At 43.7% G+C, this 23,561-nt stretch overlaps 1 protein-coding gene across 1 annotated transcript in view; it reads right to left on the reverse strand.

The window, feature by feature from the left end:
* Positions 1-23,561, reverse strand: part of tnrc6c1 (trinucleotide repeat containing adaptor 6C1) — a 45,671-nt gene that overhangs the window by 14,661 nt on the left and 7,449 nt on the right. Inside the window, exons 3-6 of the mRNA XM_073493968.1 lie at positions 23,348-23,369; positions 12,816-13,169; positions 2,223-4,733; positions 307-501 (exon numbers count right to left, since the gene is read on the reverse strand). Of these exons, the coding sequence (XP_073350069.1) occupies positions 307-501; positions 2,223-4,733; positions 12,816-13,169; positions 23,348-23,369 (3,082 nt within the window). The remainder of the gene's footprint in view (positions 1-306; positions 502-2,222; positions 4,734-12,815; positions 13,170-23,347; positions 23,370-23,561) is intronic.

The raw sequence follows: 23,561 nt of genomic DNA on the forward strand, positions 1-23,561 counted from the left end.
GAACACACTGTATATATTAGGTTAAGAAACCTCTGATAAAGGAAAAGTAAAGTGACAAAATTCAAGCCTGGGAAAATATTTAAGAATATGTTACATAAACTAAAACTGTCACATGTTGCACATTACTAAATAAAACTAGTCTGAACTTGGCCACAAGGGGTCAGTGTGGAATTCTGGGTAAAATTTCAAGTGCTCTCGCTTCCCTTATACCATATTGATGTCTTTGATTTGACTCATCTGGAGTGAATTAACAAACTTTTCTCAGCCGTGGAGCACACACGGTAAAGACCAATTTGAACTATTTACCAGGTTTGCAAGATGCAGATGTCATTGCCGGGTTGCCCCTGCCATAGCTGTCAGAGTTGCTGTCTCCCCAGCCTCCACAGCTCCCGGTAGGCTTGCCCCAGGCAGATGTCCCATTGTCCACGCTGACCGGAGGGGGTGCAGGTTCCCCCCAAGAGCTCTCTGATTTTGTGTGGGAGCTGGGTATCTCTCCCCAACCTGGAGGACACACAAGGACAAGGGCCATTCAGTAAAAATACTTCAATGCACAAATATAGACATCTAATATAAGTTAATATCACCTCCAGCATTTTGTCTCATTTAACTCGGTTTTTAGATTTTTCTCATAAGAAGGCAGGAATATTTAATTATGAAAACTTATTTGCGGCATTTCACATTCCTTTGCACGGTCTGACCAATAGTGCTTTGTCATTGGCTTGTTGAATTTACTAAATATGCTTGAATATATGAATATGAAGCGTTGGCTGAAATGGTTTGTGCTGCTCATGCTCTCTTGAATGCAAAATGCTAAATTGAATCTATTTCCATTTAACCTAAACTATATCACCTCTGATTAGTTAATGACTGGTAATAAGTTAAGATGTGTCCTGCCTTATGCCAAAAGTCTAACAAGCACATCTGTCTTTGCTGTGAAGCATATTCCACACATTCAAAACTAGATCAAATTTTTTATTTACAATTGTAAATACATCTTTAATTGTAATTTCTGTATTTGATAGACTGACAAAAACATACCACTTGTATTCTCTTTCATTGTTTTCCCTTGCTTTAGATTTGTTGAGATAAACTGAGCCTTAAATCAAACTGAGCCTCGGGTAAATACCATCACCCCTTTTATCCTTCTGTTCTGAAGTGTGAAGTGCCACTTGTGTAGGATGGCACAAACCTAGGTTGGCTTCGCAGGATGGTTGACAGAGGGAGAAGATGCCCATTTAAAATTTGGCACAGCCCAGTCCCTCTTGGCATGAGAGAGACAGTGCTGTCTCTGCGCCTGTGGCAGTGCCAGGCTCAGCTTAGCTCTCTCTCCAGGGAGAGGTCAAGTCCTAAAAGCTGCTCCAAAATTATAGTTAACATTCAAACTTCTAGGATGACTTGCCGAGGCGTTACACTGATCTAAAACATGGCATACTGGGACAAAATTAAAGTAATGTTTTTCTTAACATTTTCTGTCCTTAGCTATGATAAGTAGTGCAGAGTTGTCCCGCTTTGTTATAACCCACTATTTGCTGAACAGCCATTATGCCAGCAATAGGGACTATCAGGTTTTATTTGGAAGCAAATGAAACCAATGTGGTGTAAGCATGCAGGGTCAAGTGAGGGACAGCAGGGGGCGTCTGACCCCTCTCAGCTCCTAGGGGCTTGCTCCACCTCCTCCCTTCAACTACTGACAGATGGTGGCTCCCATATAATCACACACTTCCGATTCGTCTCAAACAGTTTGTGGTGAATCGCTATTTTCACGAGACACTTTGTAAACAGCATTCTTGTGCTTCCTCTGGGCACCCATGAGAGGTTGCCAGGGCTACCCGCACAGACGTGTCCACTGTTGTGAAATGTGAGGAGCCTCATGAGGGAGGGACAGGGCTGATACTACTTAACTCATTTGGATAGTTGATTAGATGTAAATCCAAAGAGGGCAAACTAGGTCAAGATTTGGCCTTTAAGTGGATCAACAGATTGGAGCTTAACAGTGCACTGTGCTAACTAACCGTCAACCAACTTTCATGTTTAACACCTTTGAACAGTGAAAAATAGAGAAACAAAGAAAACATGAAACTAATCTAATTTAACTTGAGTTGCATTTTAAATATCTGATATCAATTCAAATCAAGTCTGAATGTTGACCATTTAATTGGCTAAACAGAAGAGGTGTGGGCTATATATATGCATTGCAAACTCAGTGCATTTTGTTGTCTTACCTTGAGCTATCAGGGGACCCCTGCTATGAGATGGCCCAGACTGGTGCTGGACAACAGGTTCCATAGGCCCACTAGTGGGACCTGGGTTTTGGGAGTTTTGGGTGTGGTTCTGTAAAGGTGCAGGTGGCCCGTGATAGGAGTGATTGTGAGAGGGGGGGTGGGGGGTGTGGTTGTTGTTGTTCGGGCCTGGGGGGTTATTGCCTCCAGTGGCAACTTTAGCCTGGGACATTCCTGGATTGTTCCTGTCCCAAAGGTTGACTGATTTGTTGTAGGTACCAGGGTCACCCCACGCTGAGGTCCCGTCATCTATCTCCATTTTACGTCGGATTGAAGGTGGGGAGGGCTCCTCCCAGCCTGTAGGCTCAGCTGAAGACTCCTGCTTACTACCACCCCAGCTTCCACTCTTTTTCACTGTGCCTGAGCCACCCCAAGAGCCCATGTTACCTCCTCCACTACTACCACTGGGTCCATCCTGAGGCTTGCCCCCCCAACCTTGAGGAGGACCACTGGGACGCTGGCAAACGGGCTCTCCCCAGCCCCCATTTCCTCCGGTTCCAGATATCCCGGGTCCTGAAGAAGGCATTCCCCAGCCTCTAGGTTTTTCCTTCCAGACACCTGCTTCTCCCTCCCACCCAGGGTTGGTGGGACTCTTTTTGCTCTCTTCTGGTTCTCTCCAGTCCCCTGCATTACTGCTCCCTCCATTGTTGCCCCAGTTGTGGGACGCTTTAGGTTGCTCTCCCCAGCCCTGGGATGTTGCCTTGATGTGAGAATCATCCCACCCAGTTGACTTCTCCTCTCCCCAGGACTGACCCCCATTCTTGGGCATACTAGTGGTGGGGCCTCCTGTTGGAGGGTTCCCCCAGCCACTAGGACCACCTGGGGGCTTGATGTTGTTGGGTGGCTCTCCCCAACCAGAGCTAGGCTGGTTGGTGGCAGCTATGCTTCCACCCCAACCTGAAGCTCCCTGAGAACCAGGCACATCATTTTTGCTCCCAGGGTCAGTCCTCTGAGAGGGGCCCATGTTAGTGTTGGAGGGCCCCTGGGCATCACTTGGAGTGGGTGGGCCAGAGCCCCATGATTCAGTGCCTGCATCTGCATTCTTGCGTTTAGTATTGTCCATATCCCAAGAGGTGTGCTGGCGAACAGGGGTCTGTCCCCAGCCAGTGTTACACAACACCCTGGGGTCCAGATCCGGGGCAGGTAGCAGAGGAGCTGGATTATCTCTCGATGAGTGGTCTCTGTTCCGGGGATGTCCTTCCATGCTGTCACTGCTTCCTTCACTAGCACCAGCTGTGCTGACAGCTCTGCTCCAAGGAGTAGCCTGTGGATCCTGGGGAGGAGAGCTGGGGGCATCCCAGCCTCCCTGGGTGTCTTCAGTGTTCTTCCCCCAGCCTCCACCCGACTGGTCTCCCCAGGCTCCCGAGTTTCCTGCTCCACCTCTTCCATGGCCCCAGCCAGAGTCCCAGCCAGGTGTCTCCTTAGATGAAGGTGCCTTTGACTCACCACTGTTACCCCATACTGAGCTACCATCTTCTCCATTGACCTGTGGGCCCCCCGGTGGGGGCTGGCCCATGGAACCCAAGCCTACAGGTGCACTACCCCAGCCAGGCAAGTTGCGGATGGGGCTGGGGGATTCCTGCTTATTAGTGTGATTTGGTCCATCAGTTTTAAGGTTTTGAGGTTCTGAACTGAAAGACACATTCGTGGACGGGGAGGGGTGAGGCTCTGACGTGTCAGAGGCCATTATGCTACCCCAGGCGCTGCCAATCCCCGAGGAGTTGCTGTTAGTGTTGGCTCCTGTACAAGTGCTGGTCTGGGCTGGTGGGGGGCCAGGTGGATTACAGAGGTTGGGTGAAGGTTGAGGAGGTGAAATGGTGTTGGCTCCCCCTGAGCTGCCTCCCCCTGTGCCACCCCCATCATGCCCCAACATGGGCCAGGCAGAGGGGTTGGCATTAGGGTTTAGGTTCAAGTTAAAGTTGGTGGTGGAGGATGATGAAGAAGAGCCCCAGCCCCTGCTGCCTCCTCCGGCCACTGGGCTGTCGCTTTTCCCTTCACTCCCCACTGAGGACTGGGGGGGACAATGGGAAGGCCCAGGCCCAGAGCCCCAGCTGCGATTGGCTGCAACCTGGCTAGAGAGCATGCTGGTTCCAGTATGATTGGCAGGGCTGGGCCCACTGTTGGCCTTACTGCTAAGGTGGTTGGCAGGGAAGTGGCCTGTTTGATTATTGGCCCCTGTGGCCATACTCACTGTACTACAACTACTACTAGTACTACTGCTGCTGCTGGTCAGGTGACCAGGGTCAGTGTCCAAAGGGCATCCTCCTGGAGGGGCCTGGCTCTGGCTGAGGGTAATAGAAGGCCAAGCCTCTGTGTCCTTCTGGTCAATGATCAGTTGATCCCAGCCACTGAGATTGATGGAAGATGCAGCACTTGTGGCACTCCTGTTGGCTGGCAGGTGTCCCCAGAGGGGATTATCATACTGGGCTCCCTGGCCGCTCTGTGGGGGCAGTTCTGTATGGGAGGAAAGAAAAACAACAAGGCATGAGCAAGAGGATGAGAGAATCGAGGTATAAGTCATGTACGTCATCACACCCACATATGCTTAGTAAGGTTGAAATACCATGGCAACATGTAAGGTGCCTACTTATGTGTACATAGACTTCACAAGATGCCTTATTAGTGAAAATAAATACCACCCACACTATGGAGTGTGAAGACAGAGAGAAGAATGACTAATATGATAGCAGAGGGAGCTTTAATTAGAAAATAATGCAATATTTGTGCACTCAATTTGAACACTATAACATTTTATAGGTCACACATAGTTTCATACATGTTTCCAAATAAGCAATGTCTCAAGACATTATTCTCCACGATGTAATTAAGGTAAGATGAGAATATATTCACAATGTAACATAATGTAACTACAGAAGACATTTCCCACTGGATTGAGTTTTTTCTTTTTATCCTACTTTTCCTAAAAATTATATTTGCTGTATCTGGATTCTCAAAACCAAATATTTTGACACTGAAAATTGTAGTGGGAACTTACACATCCCTGAAGCCATTTTATAGTCATCATTGTAGATATTATTTAAAAATGTGAAAGGGCTTGTAGTCAAACCTCTTTGTGTTTTTGAAAATACAATACCAAATACAAAACTGAAAATTGAACCTTTAGATTTGACTTTATTTGGTAAGTGTTAGGGGTGTGCATCTCTCCCTTATAAGAGTCTTGTCTGTGTTGTCGGACATGTTGCTTTTGGTTCCTTGGCAATGCTACGCTAACATTTCTGTGCTGCTTCTTGCAAGAGTCTCGTGCTGACCTTTGAACTTTTACCAAAGCTGTGAGGAAGTAGCAGCATAGCAGCTTCACTCAACTGAGTCATAACTTTAAATTGGGCCATCGACCCGGTTGACAGTACATTTAGATCGATCCAGAGGTCCATGTATCAGTGTAATCATATCTTTAACTTTAAAACTGATTACCGATTCATATCAGTTCATTTTTATACCCCTAGTAAATATGGTTAAAAATGGACAAAATGGAAAATTGCACTGCATGCAAAGTCTTCTTCTCTTAGTCATTAAATAATGCTTGCTTTTGCGACATAAGAAAAAAGAAGCACTCATTGCTAAGTATTGTTTCTTCAACAGGTCACCCTAAAAAGGACTGTCATATTTGGGAGCACATTAGAGGACGTATTCAATGACAGAAGCCAAGCAGCTGAGTCACTTCTGACCTCCTAAGCATTGCAGCATTGACCTTTGCTTGACATGAAGCACAAACACTCTGCACTAGCTCTAGGCAGCCAGTCTCCTCACCAAACCTCCATTTCCATCTGCCTGCACAATTGCTCTGATAACACAATAGTAACGCTTTGGATTTAGATCCCTGTGGAGTGAATTCAGCCAGCTCCCTGGAGTGAAGTGAGCATGTGGATCATGTTGATACAAACTAAACCCAGTTGCAGATCATGATTGCTGCACTGACAAACCTGCTGCCACCTCACTGCCTCATTTCTGCTGCCCCTCATGCTGCAGCTTGTTGTTTACATGTACCTTCACATGCATGCTTAGTTTGTATGCAAAGACTGACTGTCTCAACTACATGAGGGAAGTGTACCACCCCGTTTTCAAGCTTACTTCAGTTCTTGCAACTAAAGGAGAGAGGAGGCAGTAAGAGAGTAGGAGGGAAAAAAGAGGGCACTGTGTTTCTGACACACACACAGTGCTGTCGTTCTGTAGCGTCACTCTACTGAGAAGTGCAGGACCGCCATTTTCTCAGTCCTGAACTACAGCCAAAAAGACTCTGAGCTACCGTCTGCATCTCCAACATTGCTGCTTTAATAGCATGCATGTCTCTCTCACAATAACACAAAACATAAGAACTCAACACTGCATGCCCGCAATGCACTGTTGCTGCAGCTTTAATGTTGCTCATCCGCACAGTGTATAAATACAAGCCACCAAAACAACACCGAAAAGGCAGAGAAGAGAGAAAAACGGAAAGAAAGAAGGGGAAAAGGAAACACCAGAGTGAAATACCTGTGGAGAGGTGCCTCCCAACCATCCTGTAAAGAGCTAGGTTTTGTGCGACGCAGCGACCATCCTTGCCTCAATATGTCTGCTCGGCTCGCCAAGCTTCAGAGGCTCGTTTCTGAAATGCTGCCAAGAAGTTGCACAGCTCTTGCGCGGCATGAGACAACCCCTCCTCCCTTCCTTCCTCACCCCTCATACTAGGTCCCTCCCACCAACACTGCTCTGGCTGGGTTTCTCCTCTTCTATCTATTGCCTCCCTCTGGCTTTATTTATATCCTGCTCTATTCCTATCCTGACGGAGGATAGTCTCCCTCTCTGGAAAAGCACTGAAAGGAGGCTGGTTGGGGGAGGGGATAGGAGCGTTGGAGAGATGGGGGGCAGTATAGGCGTGGGGGGGCTTGGTTAACAGCTGAACGATAAAGCCTGGAGACTTTCATTATGCACTCACGAGGCATGAGGTAAAACAAAACAAAAGGGGGACTCTTCTAACCTCCCCCCACCCTCACATCTTTCAACCTTTCAAAACTGTCACTAAATATTTAGCCAAGACCACTCCATCTGCAATTAGCACTGCTGCCCACAATGGAAAGCCTCTTGAATAGCAGCGGCAGGCAAAAGAGAGCAAGAAAAACCCCACAAAGGCCCCCTGGTGCTGGAATGACAATCTTCTCACACATGTACATGTTTATGCATGAACAGGCATATCATACGATCACAAATGATGACAAATGTCATTTTTTGTCTAAGTCTATGACGACTACAAGCTGGGAATGCCGTGATTATTATAAGTAGTATTACCAAGCTTTTGACAGAAAACTGCCACTTCAAGGAGGTGCTTTCTTGGCACTGGGCAAGGACATGAAATAAGCAAACTCATATGGATGTAGTCACAGATCGTGCACGATTAGGGACCAGTGCTCTGGTCCGGAACATGGTACTGGAGCTGCAGGGCAGAAATAGGTCGCATACATAGACAACAGAGGAAGACATGCATTACATTTAACATAAGGTATGGAGGGAGGAGGATAGCAGTGGCTGTGAGCTTGGCAAAAGAAAAAAAGAGCAGTAGCAGTCAACCGGATCAAGGCTGGTATTGTTTACAAATGATCCCGGCGCCCACGCAACAACACAATAAGACAATGTTTGGTAGAGAACAGAGTCCCTTTATGGCTAAGATTCAGCCCACTGTGCCTCTCCACTGTGAGGACCTAACATGCAGTGAGGTCATGCCATGACCGCTCGCTCTTCTGTGTGTTAACGTACACACAGTGTAGACACTGAAGCTACTGTGTGGATGCATACACACTGGCGAACAAAAGAACACACGCACACACGCACACACGCACACACACACACACAACTTCCTGAATGCTCAGGTCAGCAGGTAAACCTTGCTTCTATGCTTTCGAGTGGACACAAATGCACAACATGCAGGTGCTGTTATGTCACTGTGTGTGTATATGTGTGTATTTGCGGGGTGGTGGCCAGTCAAAAAGGGATCATGAGGGATGAAAATACAAAGACAGTAAGGACAGAAAATGAAGGACAGAGATGGACGTTGAGAGATTGCAGGAGGAAGTAATATAGGATGGCTGTGTGGGCCTCAGCTGGACTGATCCTGGCTTAATGAAGTCCCTAAGGGGCAGAGAGACAGGATGGTACAGAGCTGACAATGCATGCTGCCAGCCAGATGAACGAGCTAACACACACACACACACACACACACACACACACACACACACACACACACACACACACACACACACACACACACACACACACACACACACACACATCCAAGGAATGTGCTACCTCTGTGTTTAATAAAAACAATAACAACTGTTTTTTATTTAGTTAGTTATAAGATTTACAAATATTATGTCTATATAACAAACATATACTTGTTATTAAGTCTTTTACAAGCATAACTATTTAATGATTACATTTTTGTGGCAGAAGTGATGCTTCTTCCTGCTGTGCTGTGATCAATTCTGGACAAAATAACACACAAGTAAGGAATACAAAAGGAAGGAGTATCCATGAATTGGTAAATTTGAGTTTAGCCTTATGCAGTATTCCTTGAGGTGAGATGTCTCAGCTCAGAAAAATCTAGCATTGCTTAGAACTTCTCCTGGCTCCCTTGAAATTCAAGAATACAGTGCAACCCACTTACTGACACCTGACTATGCCGACTAAATGTGTTCGGAACTGAAAGGTTGATATTGGAGATTGAAAATGAATTTAGCAACTGCAAAAACTGATAATCAATTTATCAATTTTGCTCATCATTTTTCGAGAAAGAGTATTTAAAAAATCTAGTAATTATTAGGTTGTGCTACCACTAATGTAAAAACACCTTTGCAAAACAGCATTTATCTTATTCAGTATTATTCCAGTTGGCCATTAGCTAGCAAATAAAAAACATACTATCAGCACTAGCGTGTGTAGGATACTCTACTACTGAACCAAATGATTTTTATGTTATTAAGTGTACAAGTTGCCCGCATTTCCTGCATGCCTTGTATGATTTTCATATAGATGCTTTCTTTGCTGCTGCTTTGTTGTTAATGCTACGCTATTATCTCAAGGGAGAAGACTAACAGAGGGACAAAACATGTCTTCTAAAAAGTACACATCTCAGACATCTGGCTGTCATGTTTGCCCGTGAGTATCCCCTTTCTCCTGCTCCTCTAAAGGATAAACCAGGTCAAGGGCTTTCTCCAGCATGCCAGTCTTAAAATAGCTTGCTCTCTCACGCCTCCTCTATATGAAAGGACCCTGGGATATGGATTGTTAACCAAGCAAAAGGCAACATTGGGAGAAGGCTATAATAATGGTAAGACTCACAGACATACATATAGTATGTGCAGCCTGACTAATCCTCACTGCCCTGGGGCCAATAAGGGTATGTGTGAGCTGTGGCGTTGGTATAGTGGAGGTGGAGGAGAAGAACACATGTGCATCAGAGAACCACGAGTATGCCAGAAAGAGCGAGGGGAGCTGGGGCACAGAGCGAAAGAGAGACAAGACAGAAAAAATAAAGAGCAAGCGCTGAACATTTGTGGTTAACAGAGAGCTGATTTTTAATCACATCACAAGATGTCCCAGTCCTCTTTGAGGGGATTCCCAAGGCTCTTTTACAGCATCATCAGCAGACTTAAAGAGCACATCAAGTCTCGCATGCATACATTCTCTCTGTTCTCCTCTCGACAAGCTATTAGCACATTAACTGCATTGTTTTTTCACTTGACAAGGCTTGTTTACATTTATATATTTTTTGTTGGTGTTGGCCCCTGTTGTGCTTAGCAAGTACAATGCCTTTTGGGTATATAAAACCTTGATTGTTACTTTATTGGCTTTAACTTGGGGGTGTAAGACAAATGAAAAAGGGAGCAGCTATAAATCTTGTGTGCTATAGGAAACACATTATAGGATGACAAGCTAATTCTTTCATTAGTAAAGAGTCCAACTCAACAAGCCAGAGGTGGTCAGGACTGCTAGGTGCATTACTGCTACATGCCAACTAATAAATGCACTTAATTTGAGAAAACTGTATGCTTAAAAAAGGGATTTCCATATGTTATTCTATTTTAAAAACCCTCAATAAGGAAAACTTTTATCTTAATTAACATTATCTATTTATACTGATATAAAATTTGAAGTCTTGTCATGAACCTTGGCCATTAAATCACACTATTGGTTGCTGCTGCTTGCCTTTACAACACGTTAATACTGTATAGCACCTTTCGCATATGCACTGCTACCCTTAAATTTTCCAGACATAACCTGGAGGAGCTATACAGTATGTGTGAACGCAAATGTGTGAATCAATTAACTGGGACTTTACTATGCCAGCTCCCAAGAACAAAGTCCAGTTGAGCCCATATGTGAATAGAGCAGGTCATTGTCCTGAGAATTCACAACTAGCGATGACGTTGCACGAAGTGTAGCTGCTTCATACGCTTTTATACTTGCCTATATTGCTTTGAACTCTTTAGTTGATATTGCAGATATGCCAAATACATGTAATGTTGATATCAATGCAAAAACATGTCACTACAGATGAGTTGTCTACCTCATCTTTCTGCATGCTATATCCTGGCGCCACCCCTTGCCCAAACCAAACGGATTATTTTCCAGTAGGTAAGAACTCATCTGACAAGGACAATCTCTTGTTTTGTGTTACAGCTTTGAAAGTATGTGAAAATGACTTATGTGTCAGGTTGAGAAGGGACACTAAAAACAGCAGAGGAAGAGAATGTTTGTGTTTACATACGGGCACATGTATACATGTATGGACACAAAGACCACGTTTATCAGCCCTACTTTTCAAGAGAGCCGACATGTGACCGGGTAATGAAAGACAGGGTGAGGCGAGGGGGAGTCAGCGGATAGAGGGAGGAGGGAGAGGGTAGGGTATGAATGCAGCTAGTGTGCTTTCACTGTTAGCTATCAGCAAGAAATGAAAGCAGGGAGGAGGACAATGATGGAGGTGGGTTTACCTGTTGGCGCTATGCATGTGTGTTAAAAGACATTGCTGCATATTTTACGATCCAGAAACCAAGCTGTGAGGTTTTATTCCGAGTCTTAGACGGTAAAAGAGACGTAGGAAGAATCGTAAACAGAGAGACTGGAGGGTCATGTACAAAACCTCCCACTGGACTCCTGTTTGTCTTTCAGTCTGGAAGCCCCTCCTGTTTGTCTGTCTTAATGTAATCAATCAGTTCAAAGACACACAGAGAGCAAAAGCAGAGCAGAGCAGGGCTGCCAGAGAGGGGCGGAGAGAAGCTGCAGCTTTTACCGTAAGCCATGAGTCACTTCAGCCCACAGCACTGGACCTCTGCCATGCTCGCTCTCTCCTTCTTTCTTTCTTTCTTTCTTTCTTTCTTTCCTTCCTTCTAACTCGGCCTTTCTATCAGTGCCAGGTCAGGCCCACTGAGGCGCCCAGCCAACTAGATCGCTTCATATGGCTCCTCCTCCTCCCAAAACAGGAAATACTGTGGGGCTGGTCAGCAACGCTCAACGAAGAGTGGGAGTACGATGATGAGAGGGAGGAGGAGGAGAAAGAGAGAGGAGGACAGGATAAACATCTCGTCGCCATGGAGATAGGACTGCATTCAAACAGCAGAGGGGTTGGACGATGCTCAGACACACACTTATGTTAAAATTTGTTTTCCTTCCCAGATAATCAAAAGTGCCAAGTGCCAAGATGATATTTTATTAAGAAAGAATAAACCTTTACCACTTGGAAATACACGAGAACCTAGTTTACTATGACATGCAGAGCCTCAGGAAGGAAAATACACACACGCATACAGAGACAGCCAGCTGTGTTTACTCTCCATCCTCTACCCCAGTATTCCTCTATCCCCATTTCTAATTCCCAGCCAGGCAGAGACAGAGTGAAAATAAACAACAGTCAGCAGCACCTGCGATACAAGCGGCTTCGCACTGATCTACAGGTACACTGTGCTGTTACAATCACAGTGCCATGCAAAAAAAGGCAAGGAGTAGATAAAGCCAATGTCATTCAAAAAGGCAGTATCAGTAGATGCAAAACACAACCACTCTTGAACTCTGATTAGCTTTCTGAATGATCTGGCTTGCAGATGATCTGTTGGATTGCTGGCATGTCAGAAATATGTGTCAGCTATCTTGCAGTTTCAGCAGTTTTACAGTCTGATTTCCCACATGCTGCTGTAGAAACAGTTTATCTCTGATAAACTTTGAGTAAACTTGCTACTATTAGAGTCGTATTTAAAGTGTTGTAAAATAAAAATTTGCTGCAGAACAGTTTTTCCTTTTTTTCTTCTTTCCATTCATCGTAGAATTGCACAAAAACCCCACTCACCACTCTCAGTAAAGGTACAGTCACATAACTAATCCAATTCAGGCAATGGGCATACTGAAGTGATTCAACCTTCAACTCTCACAGCAACCCTACTGCTACATGTAAAGACATAATAAATGTTTCTTTTCAATAACCAATCATTGATTTCCCAAAAAAGGGATTAATACATAGTGACTTGCCAACAGAGTGTCTAGGCTGACCTGTAGGCAGGCTGGCTGTGGAGGAAGAGGAGCAGGAGGGAGAGGAGTGTATGGCTACTGCTGCTGCAGGTTCAGTAGTGACGGGACGTCCCGTGGTGGTGACAGGCAGGGTTCCGGAGGGCAGAGGCTGGCCCCTTTTCAAAAGCTGCTTGTGCTCCTGCTGGCGGAAGCGCGGGGGCACCTCTCTGGGCGGGTAGCGCTGCTGTAGCAGAGTCTGGGGCTGCTGTGCTGTCTGCGGCTGACCTCCGGAGGGGGCGCGCTTGCCATTGCCACTGCTTGGGGATACAGACGGGACAGCGCCGGGGTTGACGGGGGGAAGAGGAAGGGTGGGGTCGAGCTTGGCAGAGTCTGGCACTGTGGAGGTAGGATGGGAAGGCAGGTGACAAGAGGGCATAAATTCAGGGATGAGGGAGGTAAAGAAGCATTAGGCAAAGCAGAGCTGTTGAGAGCACACTTGTGCCAAAACTGTTATTGACTCATGATGATGAGTTGCACTTTTAATGATTATTTGATTGCATTTATCATTATATTTGACACTTGTATATATAGTGCATGTACAAAAAATAATCACAACACAAGTATATTTTTTTCTGGAACGCTGCTGTGGTTGAGCATTTCCTCCACTTTTAAAGCCAAGGTCACTTTTGGAAGAGGACCATAATGTTAAATTCAGAAAGGCAAATGAGGAGATCTATAAATGCACAAGATTTGCCATCTCTCCTTGCTGCCTGAAGCTTGACTCCAGGCAGTGGTCAGTCTAAACACATGGCTGCTCTTTGAAGAACCAGAGGACTGTAATAATCTCAGGGTGGTACTGTAATAAACCTTCAGTCTTTAGAAATGTCCACGACACACAACTCTCACAGTCTGCTATGGTGCCTGGTCACAAATTAGAAGTGATGAGGAGGTCAAGTATCAGATAATTGCCCACATTACTGCTTGCTACGGTATTGTGGGCTATTGTCTATATCAGGACAGTACTGTGAAGGAGTGTGATGCCCCATCAAAGCTATTCATGGTTTGTGGCACATTATGGCCCCTGAAATAATCTCATCTCAGTGCTCTACCAAAGCTGTGTGATTCTCTCTCTCATCTTTAACCTACAACATTTAATTTTTTGTCCACTTTTGGGCATCAGAAACAAGTTGTGAAAACAGCACTGACAGGTCTCCATATCAACTTAAAAAGTGATTTGACATTTGCTTATTTACAAATCTAGCAGTTACAGATAGAGCTGGGTATCGTCACTTATTTTCTGAATACAATTCGATTTACAGGGTCCCCACTAAATTCGATTTCTAACTAGTTCTGATTTAATATCGATTCTGTTGGATATATTGCACTTACAATACCAATTTTGCTTGGACACGCAAGAAATTGTGAAAGAACTATTGTTGTAAATTGTACAAGGAATTAGCATTCATTTGGAGGCCTGACTTTGGTAACTTGGTGAATGTGACTTTAATATTCACTACCTTTAAAGCTGTACTTTTGCTGTCTGCAAACTCCAGAGGTGAATATCTGATTCTTTGGCTGTTAAATGCTCCACCATGCTCACCAGCTAGTTGCTATCTATGTCTGCTGTTGTTTGGTGTTGAGAAGGGGGCTAAACAATGAGCTGAAACTCACTATAAAGCTTTGTGAAGCAGGGGTGAGCTGTAGATTTGGGTGAAAATGATTTGTAGGTCCATTACTGTGAGTAATGACTCTCACATTACAAACAATCATCAGATAAGTTATTATGAAAATATAAATTATAGCCACTCTAAGGAGAAGCTTCCTATTCAGGTCTTTGCACTGTCAACAAGAATTCTCACTCTATTTCCTTTGTAAACTATGCAAAAGAAGAACAAGCTTTAAAGTGTCCTCAGCAGACTAATATACTACAGCTGAATGTGGAAGTTCAAGGTTAAAGGTCATCACTAAGTCAAACAGGATGATCACCTCGGGTTCACACAGCCGTTGCTGGGTGAGATGCATTATGGGACACAAAGCACATGGGATAATCACCTCAGTACGTTTCATTACATAATAGAATAATCTGGTATGACAGAATGCAGTACCTACACATATTGTAAGAGAGCAACCCAAACATCAGCTGACCAGACATAATGTGCACTTGGGCAAAATCGAATGTGAGTTCTGGCTGGTAATAAATACAAGGTGACGGAGAAAAAAAAAAAAAAAAAAAAACGTTGTAAAGGCAGCAACCAAAAGATAAAGGAAATCTTTGTGTGGCCTAAATGAGTTATAAAGAGCAGTGCTTTGCCATTGGCTGCCATCCCGAGTGTGTGCAGTGAAGCAATGAATAACTTGCACACATGCGGCCAGCCCGACACACATAAAAACAAAGAGTTATGTAATGCCGAGGCCCACACTGAGGGGAGAGGACAGGATGGTGTCGTAGAATTCACACAGCCTTGTAAATACTGACAGACATGTTCGCTCACATATAACGGCCCTCTCTTCCTCATTTTCCTGTTTGTTTATGTCTGTCATGCATGTGTGTGGGGGTGGGGGGTCTTCTGTGTATAAGTTTTGCCCCCAGTGCTGCATTCCCTCTATGGGCTACAACCACCGAATACATGGTCTGATCCAGTTACAACCGTGTCTGTGTGTCTCCCTCTCCCTGCAACTCAGGAATCAGGGGGTGAAGTCGTGGAGCCTGAGCTCGCCTCTCATCGGATTTCTCTACATCTGCTCCATTTCCTCTCTGTTCTTGTGCTTTATCCCTCTCCCCACCTTCCTGTGCTGTCCTCTCCTCCTTCATTCACTATGATCTACTATTATCCTCTTGTCATTATTACAGTAATAGGGGTGGCAGATGGACACAATAATTCCCAGTCAATTCTCCCCACTGATTTTAAGAGGTGATTTCCTCTTAAAAACACAGGACTTAGTGGTTTGTGCTACCATGTATAATAATGGTTATGAAGGAGATCGTTATGCAGTTGGGACTCTCTAGTGTGTGACGTAGATTCTTCTGGAAGCTGGGGGAAGGGGGAAGCTGGCTGGTTGCTCTGTTGACCAATCAGAGGAAAGAGACGAAAAGGGAGAGGGAGGGAGCTGGAGAGAGAGCGAAAGAGAGAGCTGACTTACAGAAGGAAGGAAAGGAGGTAGAGCTCGGAGGGTAAGTGATGAAGAGAATAGTGTGCGTGTGTGCGTGTGCATGTGCATGTGTAAGACAGTCTCCACCCCCATTGCGCGCTCCACTGTGAGTTCGAGTCTCACTGCCTGAAACCAGCTCAGGTCTAAATCCGCTTACAATTAGAACACTATTTTGCCTAGCGTTTTGCACTGGATTCTTCCTTTCAAAAAAATGACAAGTCCTGCACATTTAATAACATCAAACTGACTGATGCACAAAAGCCAAATGTTGTAATAATTGCAATTATGTTAATGATGATAATCATCGGAGCGAAGAGGAGACAAAAATGATCAAACCTAAAAAAAGGTGCAGCTTATTAAGCACCAGTCTCACAAGGCAGCGTTTTGCAGATAAAAAGTGAAATAGAGTAAAAAGAGATCAGAGCTACTTGCTCTGACAGCCTATTTGCAAAAACATACTCCTCAGCTGTGTGGGTGCACAGGAGAATTCCCAGTTCATCAAAGACGCACATCAAACCGTGGCCTTGGGGCTGTGTGCGCTTCACGCAGGGGAAGACATCCCATTTTCCACTTTAAAAAGGGGTCTTAATTTTCTGAGAGAAAAGATGATAGCATGCTTGCCTGACTGTTTAAGACCTTGAGGTTGGGGGGGAAGTTGTCTGGGATGTTCTCTGAGAGCTGAAGGTTGGTGGAGGAGAACTTAATGGTGAAGGCTCCTCTAAGTGTTAATTTTTATGAGCTTCCAGGACCTATCGGAGAAAATTTCACAGGTAGACTGGCCTATGCAAGTACTATTGTATCTGTGATACCCAGTTTGTGTCTTGAATGCATTTTTAAAAAATCTTATTGTCTTAATCTTAATGTATTTCTATGCCCCTGTAAAGTACTTTGAATTGCCTTATGTCTGAATTGTACTATATAAAGTTGCCTTCCTTAAAGGAATAGTTCACTCTAGAACGAAGTCATTATCGACTCTCCCTCATGCTGATGAGAAGTCCGGTGTAGTTTCTTATTCCTCAAAGTGCAGCTGGAGACCCACGTGGGTACCCTCCTGCAGCAAAAATCCATATCCAGCTGTGAGCGACCGAGCGACACACAAACACAAGAGGGATCTGCCTGCACTAGTGATGTAAAAACTTTGAAACTCACAGCAGGATGTAAATACCGGTGTGTATCTATCGCGAGTTCTGTTGATCTTGTCTGGTGTGGCTTCCGTAGTGCAAACGGCTGTGAGGGAGACTCGCGTGAACGCAGGAGCGTGCCTCCAGGCAAATATAGTATAGTGACTGTTTAGGCAAGAAAAATGTACTAAATGACGTTGTTTCGAGTAAACTCTGGATGTCGCCACTTCAGGACACTTGGATTGCAGCGGACGAGCAGTATGGAGGAATATTACAAAGTTTTTGTGTAGTTTTATGGACCTTTTTCGTCTCGGACACCATTTATGCCTGTTATATGGATTTTTGCTGCAGGAGGGTACCCCCGCGGGTCTCCAGCTGCACTTTGAGGAATAAGAAACTACACCGGACTTCTCATCAGCATGAGGGTGAGTCGATAATGACTGAATTTCGTTCTAGAGTGAACTATTCCTTTAAGTTTAGTTTGGGCAGTTGTGATGCCTTATATTAACGTGTTGTAAAACAATTACAGCAACAATTAAACAAGTAAAATACACAAATTTAATCAAATTGCAAACTTCTGATGGTGCTTCAAATATCAGCAAAGCATAAGAGCCCCATGCTGATTCTGGTTTCCATTCATCGAGGTGGCTCTTACTCTTAGTTGGAGTGTATACAGATACAAATGCTAAAGTTCTGTTTGTGAGTGATTATAAGCTTTGCAAAGCTGAGCCTTTAATCAGCCAAGTTAAGGCCTGAATGAATGCTTTTACAAACTACCTTAAGAACATCTTGTTTCTCTAAACAGGGTTACTGTTGCTCAATAGCCATTAGGATACATGCTTCCACTCTCAGGCAGGTTCATTGGTGTCAGCTACTGCTTTTCTATCAAACAGACATAGTCTATTGTTTTATAGATGAAGTCTTTTCCATAAATAGTGCGACAGAATAAAATTCAAGAAGAAATAAAATATGGAGGAATCTGGAGGGTGCAGATTTAAAATCTCACACTAAATGAAACCCTATACATGCACACATTTGTATCCTTGCACTTTCATCCATGTGTATCCAAGTTTAACAAATTCTCCATGATGTATGCAATCTTTTTAGTGCTCTATATTCAAAGTGTATCGTATATCTGGTGTTGCTGCCAAAGTGTCATAGTACACTCCTCTAACTGAAGTACAAAACAAAAAGAAAAAAAAAAGGAAACCTGAAAATTGCTAGATCCATATTCGAGGTCTATTAAAACGGAGGCAGCAGAAAGAATATCAGCGATCATAAGCGATGAAGGGAGGCATGTCTTTAGGGTTCTCCATCTCTTTCTTCCTGTGGGCTTTAAAATGTGAGCAGCGAGCCTCGCAAGAGAGAAGATTAAAGGGCTTAATTAGAAGTGAATAAATATGACACTGTATTTAAGAGGGAAAACCCTCCTTCACTGCATCACATTCAACATGGACAAAAATGCTATTTAAAAGTCTGACGGCACAGTGTGAAGAACACAAGGCTATATAGGTCAAAGCATTTATCAAATTGCATAATATAATCACACACCTGAGTGGTATAATATACTCCAAGTCAACACCGGTTACCATCACTAGCAACAATCAATCAATATCTGTGTTTTTAGCCTGTTCACAACATGCAGAAGTGTCACCACACGAGCCAGACCACAGATTATACCCACTGCTCTGAGAAGACAGGTGGAGTACAGAGACAGACAGCTTCTCTGGACTCACTCCCCTGTCCCTGGCCTTTTGTGCCAACAGCTGCAGGCGGACCAGATTCCACTGTCTGTTATGATTTAGAGGAAGTGATGTGTGAAAGAGAGGAGAACGTCCTGTCCTCCTGACCTGGGCAGTACATGCTAGGCACAAAGCAATCCACTGAAAAATGATTGAGAATGCAATATTGGCACAATACACAGAAAGGAATATCTATTTGACCTTTACATCCATTCAAGTGATGAAAAATGGTCCATTTGTTTAGAATGTATTTTTTAGATATTTGTTTTCAGCTAACCACAGATTAGCCCTGTGTAAACTAACGTATCTATGCTGTAGCCAAAAACATTATCCCTCCATATCACTGATTAAATTGAACAATTAATTATAAATATTATCAAAATCACAATATGGCCTATTGCAATATCCAAATCGGAGGAGCTCTGATTTTTTTGATAAAAGGTCAAATGTGTTGCAAAACTAATATAAATGAAGCACTGTAGTGATTCAGAGAATCCACAGCCTACAAATCATGTTCTCTAGACTTAAGGGAACAAACGTGTTTGGTACAGACCCGAGAAACAAAATCACGTCATCGTCATTTTTATATTTTTTTCCTGTGAAAATGAAATGCAATTCTTACCATTCCCACTGAAATTGTGACTCTTATTGCAATCTCATTCGAAATAATCACAATATGATTTTTCTGCATATCATTCAGAGCTACTTTAAAGCCAGCTCCAAAAAACACCCTTTAATTCACAACTATTAAAACAAGTTAATAAAATATATAAACCCATATTTCTGATCCACTGATAGATTCTCTGTTAGTTAGGAGTACCAGACTAACTTAACTCTGTAACATCCCTGTGGCCATATTACCCTGAAAAAACCTCACGTCAAAACCAGGTCCCCCCCGAGAGTTGTGTTAATGATGATTTAAATGACTGAAGTGACAATAAATCTAATGACAAAAAGCTTATATGCACAATTTATAGCGTAACCCTCCACAACAGCAGTTACCTCCGTTGCTCTTAAATTGTGGTTTATAATCACCACCACTGCATCTATTTAAGCCGTGCTCTTCAAGATGAGACATGTGAGAAGAGGCGGTGACGATGACAAGAGGCTCACTGGTATAAATTCCCCCCTGATCACACCACAATTTATGACGCTCCAACACAAAGCGCTGTGCGTAATTAAGCGATTGTGAAACGGCAAATTAATCTGTTATGAAATTACTGCCGCGACACTACTTTATAATAATGTTATCTTTTATTGCACTATGTAAATGTGCGCCTTGATGTGTATGTATATTGTGCCCCATCTTTGATAGGGATATAAATGCACAGCATGAGCAGAACACAATAGCTCATTAACCCTTAGAAATTAACTCTGGTACAGCTTGTTGATGGCAGAAGGCCTCTCATGTGGTACACAACAGCCATCATGGGGCTGGATTTTATCATTACCAAGGTTCAGCTCTACTGTGATGTTGACCTATACTGTGACACTGTGACAAACACACCACCAACAAGAGTTAGTGAAGTAGTGAACTGAGGATGACCAAAACTTCAAGGTGGTAAAATATTCCACTAATGACCACTGGAAATACCACAGGGCAGTGACACTTCTTAAAACAGTTCAGATTTAGCAAAAGCTAGAGGAACGCTACCAACCTTGAGTGTATTTTTTAGTTGAAAGATATTTATGCAGCAGTAGATGTATGTAGATACTTTTTGTTCAGTCCAGACCAAAGGGGGAAAAAAGATAGAGGTTGTCTTGTAGTTCTGTGTGGCTACTTTGGACTGGTTACTTTGTTTCACTCACTTTAAAAGAACAGTACATGAACACAAGCTCAATGCACCTTCTTTTCAAGCATGTGTTTCACCATGGCTGCCAAATGATTTGCCTAAATATGTACATCGTTTACATTGATCTCTCAAAGTATCACTTCCTGAATGGTTCATGGTCAGGAGATGGATTTAATCATTATTTAGCCCTTGAATTCATTCTAAAAATCTACTATCATAAAATCCTGTGGTTGGCCAGTTTTGCTTTCAAACCACAAGATGAACTGCACTGGAGTTCACTTGGAAGCAGATCGAGACCCTCCTTTTCAGGAAGTCTTGGACATAACGTCTAGTCCTCAACCAGAGTTCAACAGACTGCATTCAGTGCACTCAAAATTAACTGTACTAAGCAGGCAAACACGCCAGAGATTGTTTTAACTGAACCTGACAAGTTAAGGTTTAAAAGGTCCCTTACAGGTATTTTGGTATTTGGAGGTGAATATGCTACGTTTGCTTATTAAATTAATAACATTTTCGGTGAAGCAAAGGGGTCCGTGCAGTATTTGTGCTTTGCAATATAAAACCATGAGTAAAACCACATGTTTATGTTCGCACAGCACACAATGTACATATGCAGCTGGTGTTTGCCTGTGACATAAGGGGACTGGTAGAGTGAGAGAGTGTGTGTGAGTCAGACAAGTGAGCCAGTAGAAGTATCCTACAAAGGGCCCCCTCAGCTGTGCCGGCAAACAGGAAACTGCCTCGCATTCTCACAGTTTCACATGGCTCCGTCTGTTTCTTTTGCTCTCACATGCCTTTTCCTAACCCTCTCAAATCAACCAAAGGCACTGTGTTTTAGCAGTAGCCTCCCTACACTTTGCACAAATGTAACCACAACAATTCATCCTATCTCTTTTCTTACAGCCCGCCCTCCTCTGCTCCCTTTTCCCTCCTGCTGGTCCCAGGATGGGCCTCTCTGCTAGACCAGACAGGAGGTGGTGTAGTGTTACTATGGTGCTCGGGGTCTTCCCGGAGATCTCCTGTGTATGGATGCCTGTTTATTCAGCCTCCGCATCCCTGTCCTCCTAATTAGTTCTCAGTGCACCCCGCATTAGTATCAGAGACATTCTGCCTTTCTTGGTTGATTAGTCAATTAATCCATTTTTTGTCAATTTATTGTTTTTATGGTCTTTAATTGTGAATAAGTCATTATATGCCAAAAATATATATCTGGAGTCACAATAATAATATTTAAAAATATTCTTTAATTTGAAACGAGCTCCTTCTGCATCTGACTGAAATTTATCTGTGGTGAAACAAAAACACTGACATTGTCCCCAACTGAATCAACTAAATGATTAATCCTCAGGTATGAATTTAACATTACAATAGAAAACCAGAGTCATGTGGCCCAAGACAATGGATAAGAGCACATCAGAGTACACAAATATGTTGCATGTGCTAAAAGTCAAGTGTGACATTTAAGGGGGTAAAGATCACAGTAAAATGAGGTCATGTTGCTGTTATGAGCAGCAGCCAAGAAAATAATTGTGCATCTGACAGCCTAGTTTGGAGATGGGGAGAAAAGCATAGTATATAGGTCAATTTGTGGATGCTGTGAAACAACACAAAGTAGATAAGAGACCAAGAGAATACTAACACAGCTTACCCAGATCACATTCATTAGTGCAGCAAACTGTGAGCGGCTGAGGGTGATTCAGACAAGAGGTACAAGGGGTGGGAGGGGGTGCACCTCTGTGACATTATAGTCTCATTAACTCATCCTTCAGGGAGAGAGAGGGAGGTCAAGGCACTGACCCTTGATGATGGGGAGTTCACAGTTGCATGCACCCACAAGAGGAGAGCACAGGTCGACTCCCTCCTTTTTACGGATCTAAACAAAATAAGCCACCAAACCCCCTGCAAACACATTTGTCTAAACACAGCTTTAGGCACAAAAACAAAAATGACACACTGTAATAAGCTGTGCATTCTCTTGCTGCCATAATCAACCAGAAGATCATATTTTGCCCTGATTGTCCCATTAATAAGTCCCTTTCCCATCTGCCTGCTCATAACCTCAACCAGGAGATACGCTCCTGGGCTGACTGACGGTCCAATGCTGCCAATCCGCCCCTCACTGGTCATTAAGAGCTTTGGCTTGGGGAGACAAAGTGAAGAGTGGGTCTGCAGCTGCCACAGAGGAGTTGCTTAAAATGTGCACGTTAAGCACACTCTTCCCTACAGAAGTCACCTTTCAGTCAACTTTATTCATGTTATTGTTTCTGGTTCTTTTGCTCTGTTTTCTCCTCACCTCGACCCTCCTAGGTACGCCTTAGGAGCCCACAGGGAGGCCTGAGGAGCAGCTGCACCATCCCTCCGCTCCTTATTAGTCTTGTATGGGCACCTGGCCTCCATTTTGGCTCAGGTATTATGGACCACCTGGCTGCTGCTAATGTTTTCAGAGTGTTTTACTAGAATAAAAATTAATGCTTCATATCCAAATTGAACAACAGTGAAGAGAGGGTGAATTGATGCTCTGTGGCAAAAAACAATTCAATCCTGCACATGAGTTATCCATCTAAGAGGACACGCTATTTAAAGCACCAACACAACGAGTCTCCCTTACGTTTGAAAACAACATGTTAAAAAGTTATAGCAAGGTTTTTAGCAGATAACTTAGCCGGTGTGGAGAAATGTTGTGTTATTGCATGTGCAGCAGGTTGTAGCACAAGAGAGCAAAAGAAGATTTTTACCAATCAAGAGAAATACAAGTAGCCACAACTCACCTTTGGTTATCTGTTCTGTGGCCTGAAAAAAAGGGAAAAATTGTTAGCAATGGAAATAAGACTCACAATAACCTATAATAAAGAAAAATAAATTTGTGGGCCTAAATGTTAACGCTGCATCAACATCTGAGTTGCATTGGCTGGCTCACCAGCTGCACTACAGCACCGGAGCAACTAGCCAGGGCAATCGGAACAAAATGTTCAGGGGCTGGTT

This window comes from Pagrus major, chromosome 23 (genome assembly GCF_040436345.1).
Source record: "Pagrus major chromosome 23, Pma_NU_1.0".
Lineage (NCBI taxonomy): Eukaryota > Metazoa > Chordata > Actinopteri > Spariformes > Sparidae > Pagrus > Pagrus major.